At 45.8% G+C, this 11,925-nt stretch overlaps 1 protein-coding gene across 1 annotated transcript; it reads left to right on the top strand.

The window, feature by feature from the left end:
* Positions 1–3,849: 3,849 nt before the first annotated feature.
* Positions 3,850–4,849, top strand: LOC137251820 (uncharacterized). The gene is made up of 2 exons (XM_067786700.1): positions 3,850–3,880; positions 3,943–4,849. Exons 1-2 carry the CDS (start codon positions 3,850–3,852, stop codon positions 4,758–4,760), a joined length of 849 nt encoding a protein of 282 aa, XP_067642801.1. The 3' UTR covers positions 4,761–4,849.
* The last annotated feature ends 7,076 nt before the right edge of the window (positions 4,850–11,925 follow it).

The raw sequence follows: 11,925 nt of genomic DNA, 5'->3' as shown, positions 1-11,925 counted from the left end.
AAATTGCTTCGATGTTCTTTGAAGTTTAGAAGTATTAAAAGTGTCTGGCTAATCAAAGCCACTATGGCCCACGTCCCCTACATTGCACTCGTGCAACACCCACACCAATTTAAAGTGCTTAGCCCCTCATTGTGCAATCGACTCAACCCATTAAGCTAGTAAATGTGACTGTTTGTATTTCTTTCAAAACGTTATAAGAAAACTCTTTATTGGGTGTTTGTTAAATATTTAACCTAAAATAATGATCTAAAAAATTCCAAAAAAAAGCTGATGATAAATTCACAAAAGCTAACTAGATAGATAGATAGATAGATGTTGTGAGGTTAAGCACTGTGACCTATTGGTCTATTGTGCCCTCATTCTCTTTACAACACTTCATCCAAGCCGAGTTCTCTGAGAAAATCCAGAATGGTTATCGGTTTCAGAGAGTGTATGTGACTATTTTCTAGTTTGGATGATCCTAGGATCCTAAGTCTTCGTCTCGCGACTGCCTCACATTCCTTCAGGATTTGTTCTGCAGACTCATCTTCTACATCACAGAATCGACAGAGGCTACTAGCTGATATGCCCAATTTATGCATATGGCTCTTTAGCCTACAGTGACCTGTGAGCATACCTGTTAAAATCCTAAAGCTACTTTTTGGGAGGTTAATCAATCATAGCCTTATATCGCTTCCAGTTGTACCCTCCTATTAGTGCCTTTGCCTGCCGGAGTCCTGGACTTTCGCGCCAGTGTTGTTCTCTGAGGCACGCCTCCTTTTGCCTAAAGTCCTCCCTTATTGTATGTGACCCTATTGGCACCATAGGCTCGGGTCCTATTGGCTTTCCGGCCACTGCCAACCTGGCAAGCTCGTCCGATCGCTCGTTACCATCTACTCCTCTGTGTCCGGGTACCCATGCCAGACGGATGGTGTTATTGACCCCTAGACTGTTTAACCTCTCCACACACTCAAGGACTGTTGATGATTTAATCTCAACTGAAGATAATGCCTTGAGTGCAGATTCACTGTCGCTGAGTATAGCGATTTTCTCGTTGGTATATCCCCGCTGTAAGTTTATCTCTGCACACCGGCTTATGGCGACAACTTCGGCTTGGAAGATGCTCGGATATTTTCCGAGTGGTAGGGATATTTTGGTTCGGGGGCCGAAGATCCCTGCTCCTATGCCCTCCGGTGTCTTCGAGCCATCGGTGTACCATATTATAGTGTGTTCCTGGTGAAGCGCTTCAACCCTGGAGGTGTCCCACGTACATTTGTTCCCCAGCTCTATTTTGAAGCGCTTCTCAAACTTAATTATCTTCCTCGTATCATCTCTGGGAAGTTGGATAAGTGGAATCTGCTCCTGCAGCTTCGCCATGCTCCGTGACTGTATCACTTTGCCTCTTCCACATCCCTCTTCAGCCATGTTTACTAAAGTACTCCTGGCTGCCTGCTCAATTATTATATGTAGAGGCGTTAACTCAAGCAGCACTTCTATTGCTGCCGTCGGGCATGTTCGCATGGCTTCCGTAATGCAGACACACGCTAAGCGTTGAAGCTTCGTGAGCGATTTTTGTGCGGTCCATGGTGACCTTGTTCTTGATGCCCACGCAACTGCTCCATACACTATGATAGGTCTCACTATCATAGTGTACATCCATCTTAGGATCTGTGGGCTGCATCCCCACCATGAAAACTTGAGCTGGCGGATTCCAGGCTAGTTTCTCTCGATGGACGTTAGGAAGTAAAGGCAGTGATTAATATTAAAATTTCAATAGACTTTATTTCACAAAATATGCAGTGGAAAATAACAGAAAGAGAGTTTAAAGGTGCAAGCATGCAATTGCTACAATATTACTTTTAATATATCCAAGGACTCTGCGTTCTGGCGGTGGGACGTTTGATGTGGTTTTTAACTTGCGGCTTCAAGACGTTCGAGCGTGCGTAAACTGCTGCGGTTTTAATCCAAGTGAAAGAGTTTCCACACATTCCGTTTACCTCCAAAGCTAACAGGCCTTTGGCGGGGTAACTTAACGAAACGTCACTTTTTCTTTTAGTATAAGTGCTAACGGCCGTAACAAATAAGCGGTTTTGTATTAGATTGCATTAGGGTGGCCGGTCTTTAATTTTCCTTTGGGGTTAGCCTGCTGGCCTAAATATGCCGGCCCCCTTGCGGTACGCAACCTCGTCTTGCCCTGCTGCTAGAGTAGACAATATCTAGAGGGAGAAAGATGAGAAATTTGTGGATGGACAGACTGTGCGCATGAGTCCAAAGTATAAAATATTCTTTATTACAAAATTCATTATTTAAAGGCAAATTCAAAATAATTTTTTTTTTGATATTTATATCTGCGACCTTTTAGGCTCTGGATACTCCAGAGAGCACGAAGCCGAATATTGTGCTTTGCGCTAAGAGCGGGCCGAATGACGCTGGCAGAACTTGATTTAGCATAATGTCGGCATATACATCTGCCCCGAGAACTAGGCGTACTGGCGACGCGACGTAGAATTTTGGATCGGCGAGACAGATGTGTGTATACATAGCCGCGATGGCTGGATCCAGGCTGTGACTAGGCGCCACTCGGTGGAAATGTGGTGTGACGACGGCATGGGTCGCAATGCGTTTGTTATCGCCGTGCTTCCCCCGCAGACACCACACAGCCTGTCTGGCTACCCACCCGAGTTTCGTCCAGCCGCAGATCCCGGATCAAGTCGGCCGATATGACGGTTAACGGCGAACAAACATCGATCAATGCTCGCACCAGATGTAGTCGTCCTCCAGCTTCTATTTTGACAATAGCGGTCGGCGAAAGCGAGATCATGGGCCGCAGTACCGGTCCAGCGACGGGGTCCAGCCCTGTACGTCCACTGCGGCGTCCTTAGCTGGCGAGTGGCAATAACTCCTCGAGGATCGGCGGCGGTCGACGTAGAGCGAGGCAGGCTAGTCGTGATGGCTTCGTGACGGCGATTTGTGTTGTTGTTGGCCAGCTGGGGGCGTTGTCGTTGTCGGCGACGACGGTGAGGGGTTTTGTTCGACTATTGGCACTCATGTTGTAGCAGGGGTCGGAAGAGCCGTGGTTCCGATCCCCCTGATAGTCGGAAGGGCAGTGGTTCCGATCTATCGGAGAGTCGGAAGGGCAGTGGTTCCGATCTCTCTTGGACCATGCTGGCCGGTTGAGAATAGGTGTCCCTCTCCGTGGTTTCTCGTTCCACTTCCTCCGCCTCAATATCGGAGACGTATAGTGATAACGCCCCTTCGTGGTTCTCGCGTTCTTCCTCCTCTACCTGTACGCTCCACGGCTTGTACGGCTCACGCGAGGCTTTGGTTTGCTCATCCACGTGAAGGGTGGTGTGGTGTTTCTCGCCACATCGCCGACATCTCCCGTTGCTTGTGCAACCAGCCGTGCCATTATTGCCATTATTGCTCTTGTGGTCTTTGATATGGTGTTGCCGACGTGTTTCTTCTTAGAGTCAAACGTGACTCCCAAGCTAACTAAGTACGCGATTGATTTTATTTATTTATGCTCTGAGCCTAATAAATGTGTTCACAAATGTACCGTTGTATTACCAAATTATATTAACGACTCATTAATTTGAGTGCGGTCATTGATCTAACATCAAGTTTATATCTGACCTATTTAGATCTTAACTAACAGTGATGTTCTTCGTAGTTCATCATTTCGGTCATCATGTCCACCATACAAACTTTTGTGGTTTGCTTTTATTCATAAAGTTCTTGGAAACATCCCGCTGGTCGATGTAAATGTAGATCTTATCATCGGTCATTTAAACAGCATAAGTGAACTGGCTGGTATTCCAAACTTTAGTATATAAAGGCAAGAGTTTGGTGTTGATCGACAGCATAATCAAAATGAATACAATGAAAGTAGTTCGAGAAATTGGTAAGCTTAGTCAGATAAACCAAATATTTGCCGCAAACTGTTGACCTTTTTTATATTCATAGTTGTTTTGCTGCTAATTATCGCCAGCTCTAGTCCACTTGTGCATTCGCTACGTGCTACTCCGCTACATTTCGGTGTTGCACGCAACGCAGACGGTGATGGTGGTACGAAGATAGTCATTTACGCACAGGATGAGCAGCCGCAGATGCAAACTAAGCAGATGAATGGTAGCGGTTCCTCGGAAGATAGTATTAACTCCGATAAGAAGATTTCAGAAGAAAGTGAGTTGGATAAGGACAGTCGCAAATTACCGGATTACCTTTATGCAAATGCTATGCCCGTTATGGATGATGATCGCGTTAAGTTCATGTTGCCGAACATTGGTTATCCAATTTATGGCGGTCCTACATCTAATACTGCAGCCTTATTGGAAAATCGTATCACGAATGATATGCGCCGTAATTTTCCCTTTTATGACAATCCCTATCAACAACGTTGGACATTATCTGATCGGTTAAATCTCGGCTTCAATTTGAATGGTAATGCGGGCTTAAATTTATTGACGCCAGCAAATCAAATGCCCAACAATGCAATTAATCAAGAAAATGGTGGTCTACAGGCTCCGTCTGCGATACTTCCTGTGGCAGTAGTTGGACCACCTGGTCCACCTGGTCCACCTGGACCGCCCGGACCGCCCGGACCGCGTGGTCTTACCGGTGCACCAGGACCAATGGGAAGACCTGGCCCGCAGGGACGCACCGGTCCAGCTGGACCACCAGGTAATTCAGCTCAACAGTCAATTCAAAGTACGAATCAGAATGCAAATCTTTGGTATGCGCAAAACACAAAGCCGCTGCTTCCATTGTACCAAAGTGAGTGAGAACAAAACATGGAAAGTTTGGACGATAGCTATGAAAGTATGGAGCATTTGTAAACGATAGTGACAAATAAAAGTTTCGAAAAATAAAACTACGGATATTTTTTAAATAGATTTCGGAGTCTAATTTTGTATTCGACACCATTAATCCTTGCTTCGCGACAACTTCCACCCGTCGCCTTTAACTCAGTGGAGGTTCCCCCAGCTGTTATTAATTACTATTCATTCATTAGCATACATAGCTATTCACCAAATCCTTTGCGCTTTTATGTTTGCACTATGTTTCATTCTCCGTGAAATTTCGGCAGCTCATAATAAAACCTCTTTCGAGATAAGCCGTTACCATAAAGACAGGACAATGAATTTTCCAAAAAAATTTTCTCTCCAACACTTCAAGGGCCATTCCATTTTCTCTAGACATCGTCCCAGATCTAAGTTGGGCGTCACTCCGGCACCTCGTCGCGCCTATTGAAAGGGGCGAAGCTCTAATCTCGGAAAGTCAGGTATTCGTTTTATTATTTACCGAATTCCATAAGTCGATACCGGCCACCTTGGTACCGTTCCCCTTCCGGCTTACTCGTGGAACCAACATGAACCAAAACACAAATTACCAAACAAACAAAAAAAAAAACAAAAACTCGGACGAAACGACACTGGACGCAAACGACTCTACAATGGACGTTACGCTAACGAATACGGAGACGGCGACGACGATAAGGACAACGACTACGGACATTCTTTCTCACAGGGTCCCGTTGCCACATGCGACGGAGTCTGAAGAGGAGACGCTTCTCACCTCCAGTCAGCGCTGGCGGTAGAACCATCCACAGTACAACAAAGGCTCAATCAGTACCAACAACAACAGTAAAAAAGTTCCAGATGGGTACCAACCACAGCATCCAGGGACCAACTTCCAACGCTAAAGAGGCTGGTGGGGCCTCCAAAGGAAAGAAGAGGAAAAAAAGTCAAGGACAGATTAGGCGTAACAGGTAACAGCGAGCGCTGTGTACTCTACGAAGAATACAAAGTGGCAAGATCGCAAGCGGTTCTGTTGACGTCGCATCTCTCACATCGGTTGTGGAGGAGTACGAACGCTTCCAAAGCGAGCATCCGACTCCTCAACAACATAGACCACCAAGCTTGGCTGGGGACGTTTCTCAAAAGAGAAACAGATCCGGCCATGAAAATAGCAATGAAGCTGTTTCGAAAAACACCAAACGGGCGGACGCGGAACAGACATCCAGGAGACACTTCAGTGAAGTCGCCAGAGACCACCTGCAAGTGGCCATAGTGGATGCTGACAGTCGATCGCCAGCAACAATTCAGCAGAACTGGGTGGAGATTGAGGTCGGGCTGTCGAAACTTGCCATGCGGCAAGTGCGCGACAACCCGACTGGACCTCTCCCAGTCTTTGACTCCTCCGAAACCCTGAGAGGGTACAGGATAATCAGATGTGCGGACCAGGTCTCGTTGGAATTTCTGACAAGGTGTGTAGCACAAATTAGCGGAGAGGTAAACAACCTCAGAGGTTCCGAAGAGACCTCGTGCGTCTACTCTAAAAGTGCTACAGATAATCTTAAAATCCTTCTCGGTGAGGAGGACAGCCACATCACCTTAATCCAAGAGCCCTGGGTCCACAATCAGGAAATCAGGAGGCTAAACATCAGCACACACAATTTGTTCTTCAAAACGGATGCAGGTAAGCCAAGAGCAGGTATTTTAATCAAAAAAGGTATAAATGCTTTCTTATGTTCAAATTACAGCACAGCAGACCTAACAGTGGTAAAGCTAGAGAGCGTGTCAAACCAGGCCATCTACGTGGTCTCGGCCTACATGGCCCATGACAGGATGGCTCCACCTCTAGAGCTGGCACACTTTATAAATAATAGCGGCGGATGCAGCATAATTATCGGCTGCGACGCCAATGCAAGAAACACGATATGGGGCAGCTCCTCAACCAATGAGAGAGGTGAGTCCCTTCTACACTTTATTCTTAATTCTAACCTCAGTATTTGCAACGGCGTCCACAAGCCCAATTTTATATTCCCTAGTTCAGACAGGTTTCAGGGCTGGGAGGAAGTCCTAGATCTAACTTTAACAACCGATGATTACCCGACGCTAGCGAAAAACTGGAGAGTGTCAGACAAAGCCTCTCTCTCGGACCACCGCTGGATCTTCTTCGACATCAAATTTGGATCTGACCAGACTCACCGCTACAGAAACCCAAGAAGAACAAAGTGGGATAAATTTGTAAGGCTATCTACGCCAGCTTTAGAAATAAGCGAACCTAACATAAACTGCCCGCAAAAGCTCGATGAGCTAGTCGGCAAGGCAGAGCTTGCCTTAACTACCTCTTATAACAAGTGCACCCCATTCAGTATTCGTAAAAAGAAGTCCCCACCCTGGTGGAGCGGGGGCCTTAAGAAATTTAGAACGACAGTACGGAAGGCTTTTAATGAGTGCCTCATAACCAGGGAGTGTCAGCCATATAGGGAGGCGCTCAAAGCATACAAAAAAGCTATAAGGGTGGCAATCCTTCTGCTCCTCAATAGAGAACACTCGTGAGTCGTCCAGACTGAGTAAAATTCTGTCCAAAGAGCACCACAACAATTACCTCGTAAGACGTGAGGCAGGCCTATGGACAAACTCAGCAGAGGACTCCCTGGGCACACTCATCAATACTCACTTCCATGGATGCGATCTAGCACCAGTAAAATAATATCTCTGCAGGGACTCTCGGCCCTCGGAAGGCTTACTGGACAGGATAATAGACAGCGAAAAAATCAGGTTTGCCATAAATGGCTTCTCTACATTCAAATCGCCCGGTCTTGATGGCAATATCCCGGTAATGTTACAAAAGCTAGGTGATCCAATGATCCTCTGGTTGGAAGTGGTATAGAGAGCGAGTATTGCCCTGACCTATATCCCACAAAGCTGGAGAAAAACAAAAGTAATATTTCTGCCAAAAGCGGGCAGACGCACGCAAGAAAATACCAAAGACTACAGACCAATAAGCCTCACATCCTTCATGCTCAAGGTCCTTGAGAGGCTTCTGGATATATATATTAGATCAATAATAACAGGACCAAACCTGTCAAAGGCACAGCACGGGAAGATCTACGGAGACCGCCCTCCATGAGCTAACGGGCTTTGTGGAAAGATCACTACACTACAAACAATTCACACTAGCAGCTTTCCTAGATATAGAAGGCGCCTGGAAAAACATCGAAACCGACACCATTGTGAAAGCCCGGAAAGGGCCGGAATTGACAACCACATTTGTGGATGAACTCAATCAATGCTGGAAAACAGAACCATACAAGCGGATATGGGCTCAGTGACAATTACCCGCAAAGTTGGTAGAGGTACACCCCAGGGCGGGGTCCTCTCGCCCCTACTCTGGGCCATTGCACTGATCGAGATACTACTCGAACTCGACAAGAATGGTGTTAAGGCAGTAGCATACGCAGACGACGTGGTCATTGCAGTCTCGGGGGCTTTTCCCTCCACGCTAAGCGACATCCTTCAGGGTGCGTTAAGCAGGCTGTTCAGTAACAGAACGAAAATACCAACATTTCGACTGCCCTCACTAGATGGTACGGAACTCTCGCTCTCAACTAGAGTTAAGTACCTGGGCGTCGTAATAGACAACAAGTTAAATTGGAAAACCAATATCGAAAAAAGGGTAGAGAAGCTGTATATCGCAAACTACTTGTCAGCAGAAATTGGGGGCTAAAGCCAAAACTAATGATGTGGTCCATCCTGACGTACGGATCCATAGCATGGTGGCCTGCCCTGAACAAGCAATACAACACTAAAAAACTAGACAACATACAAAGGGCAGCATGCGCAGGGGTAACAGGTGCACTTAGATCGTGCCCGACGGACGCACTAAATGCTATACTTAACCTGCTGCCACTGGCCCTCCACACCAGACATACAGCGATCAGCACAGCCATCACGCTAAGGGAGTCTGGATGCTGGGCAGAAAAACGATATGGCCACAGTGACATCCTAACAAGGCTCGCCGATGTGGATTCGACAACAGATTACCTCTCAAAAACACTGATCTTCGACAGAAATTACAAGGTGGAGATACCCTCTAGAACGGATTGGTCGGCCGACAAAGTTGGCAGGGAGGGGGTCACCTCACTCTACACTGACGGATCCAAAATGGACTGCGGCGTCGGCGCAGGTGTCTTCTCCAACCAACTAAATGTCGCAATCTCCATCCGCCTTCCAAACACAGCTAGCATCCTCCAAGCAGAGCTGCAAGGAATAGAGAGGGCCTGCATCTTCCTTATGCAGAACCGGATAGACGGTGAGGTAGTCATATACTCCGACAGTCAAGCGGCGCTAAAAGCGCTAGAATCACCGTACACATCCTCAAAAGCCGTCGATAACTGTAAGAGGGTGCTACGTGAAGGAGCTAACCAGGCAGCAATCACACTCAGCTGGGTACCCGGCCACAGGAACATTGACGGCAAAGAAAAAGCGGATGAAATAGCAAAGGCGGTAGCATCGTTAGACATCACAGAAGCAGTCGCGGTGCATTGACCACTCACATCAATTAAAAGAGACATTCTCACCTATCTTAGGAAAATAGCAATCCGTGATTGGTACTCTACGGACACCTGTAGAACAACCAAACTAATCTGGCCAGAGTACAACCAGAAAAGAACCGATGATCTACTAAATAGGTCTAGGCAGGAAATATATAGAATCATGGCCACTATTGCAGGGCACTGGCCGTTTGGCCCGCACGCGAGTAGAATGGGCGGTGTCAAACTGCCGCATCAAGGACATCAGTAAGTTTATAGTTTTAACCAAGTGGTTTGAGTAAAGCAATACGCAGGGTACATCAGCCAACATATAATTGGTTCCTGGAGAAAGTGCATCAAAATGGCGCCTGGAGCGCTACTTGGGCCCATACCTTGGGCTCCATAGCCGGGCAGCACAGCAACCACCGTTCCACCTCACTGAAGGTCCTGAGCTCAAAACACGGGAAAAGCAACATCTAACTTTAACTTAACTTAACTTTAGAGAGGCTTATTAAAAGCAGAATGGCTCCTCGGCAGTGATACGGAAAACACTCGAAGCGCATTTCTGGCCCGAACAACTTTTCAGCAAAAATTCATATTGCAGTAGCCGTTCGGAGTCCGCATAAAACATGTAGGTTCCGTTCCGCCCATTTTTAGGACATGAAAAAAGCATCACTGCGCGTATCGAAAGAAAAGCTCGGTGTACATTTACTCTAAGGTATATCGCTCCTTGTATTCACGAGTCGATAATCAACTTAATTATTTGGCCAGAAGGACTGACACACTGGCGCGCCTCGACTGATGCTACCCTGTAACAACTTTCCTGTTTGCCCGGTAAGCTCATGTAGTTGGGCTGAGCGAAGTGGACTCTGACGGCTGCCTCTTGTAATGTCACAACAGCAGGCCCTCCACCACCATTCTGTGCATCACCGAAAAGTGCTGAGCTGACACATAGCAAACTCCCAACCCTACTTAGGCTTAATGTAAATAGTATCAAGATAGCTGTGTAAGTTGACGAATATAAATTCGAGATAATAAAAATTGCGTCTGTTTGGGAATCAGCATTAACAGCAAAAAAAAAAAACAATGTCCGCTTAGAAATCAAACGGGGAATAGCTCTTGCCAATGAGTGCTACTGCTAGATCACGCTTTACAAGGCGCTCATCCAACCTGTCCTGATGTATGGCTCAGAATCATGGACAGTGCCGAGAGAAAATGGTTCTTAGAGTGTTCGAGAGCAATGGTCTCTGGAAGATTTATAGTTCTGTCCGTGATGCCGACGGCGAGTATCGAAGGAGGTATAATGATGAGTTGCATGAGCTTTGCGCAGATATGACGATAGTGCACCGAATAAAAATCCCAAGGGGTCGCTGGCTAGGTCATGTTATAAGAATGGAAAAAGAAGCCCCGAGCAAGAAAGTATTTTAGGCGACAACGCAGTTCGAAAGTAGAGGAAGGGGGACATCTACTGTGTTGGGAGAGGCAGTGGAGGAAGACTTGATCTTCGTTGGTGCTTATTATTGGCGTTAGTTATCGCGAAACAAGGATAGCTGGCGGAACTTTTTACGAAACGACCAAAATCGCTTAAGCAGTTAAGCGCCAGTTAATGATGATCTGTGTATGCTAATAAGTTAATGGAATGTATATTAGGGTGGGTCGATTTGTATGGACGAAAGTTAACCTATATCGCGCCATCGATATTTCGATAGGATTTGGGCTCAGGTAAAAAAGTTCCACTACGCATACCCAAAAAAATAATTTTCGGGCCTGCGAAATTTCATTTTTTTGACTTTCTTTCGACTTTGATTTTTAAGGTTTTTTTCATGACCTACTTGTTGAAGACATGATCCAATTTTCGGACTAAGTCCGCCCCCCTCCGTCTGGCAACACCCGGCCAGTGCGGCCAAGCGCAGGCAGTGCAGCTCAGCTGTGGCTTGCCAACCACCACCGCGCTCACTCTCAGTTTTATTAGTTTATCATAAACTACCGAATCGCCCACACGCATCGATCGTTCCCACATCGCATCGCCCGTTTCATTTTTATTAACGCCCGCCTGCCGTCGCGCAACTATTGCATTTTTACTTTGTGTCAAATATTTAAATTAATTAATTTTTATACAGCTTGGTTTAATATTACATAATATATATTTTATAAAAAACCCATAGCAACAAACTTTGCCAAATTTTTGTCACTTTTCCTAAAGTTTATTTTACCGGTGCACCCAAAATTAATTTTGCATACAAACATACAATTATATGCACCCATAATACCCACACGCACTTGTATATCTTTTTGCATAAGCCAAAAACCCACCCTCAACAAAGTAATTGCATGACCATATGTAACTACATAATAGAAGGAAGCAACAAAAGATCATCGATCACATATTGCATACATTTACTTTGTTAACAATAGATCAAGTGCATTGGCACGGCAAACAAAAGGTTGTTGGTACACCACAGTTTGTCGGCAAATATATTTCACCTATATATATAAATAATTACATACGTACTATATACCCATATTACTTGTGCTCAGACGCGCTGAGACAAGTACATATAACAAAGCAAAAAGCCGGTACACATTAGGCCGGTCTCAAAAAATAAAAAAAATAAAATCCCAGTGAA

Source organism: Eurosta solidaginis, chromosome 5 (assembly GCF_040869045.1).
Source record: "Eurosta solidaginis isolate ZX-2024a chromosome 5, ASM4086904v1, whole genome shotgun sequence".
NCBI lineage: Eukaryota > Metazoa > Arthropoda > Insecta > Diptera > Tephritidae > Eurosta > Eurosta solidaginis.
The sequence above is the reverse complement of the archived record's forward strand: the minus strand, read 5'-3'. Positions and strand labels throughout refer to the sequence as shown.

Excerpts from the sequence above, each read along its gene's own strand:
- LOC137251820 (XM_067786700.1), top strand. The coding sequence starts at position 3,850 with ATGAATACAATGAAAGTAGTTCGAGAAATTG. Across the intron at positions 3,881-3,942 it reads GAAAGTAGTTCGAGAAATTG|TTGTTTTGCTGCTAATTATC; the intron begins GTAAGCTTAGTC and ends TTATATTCATAG.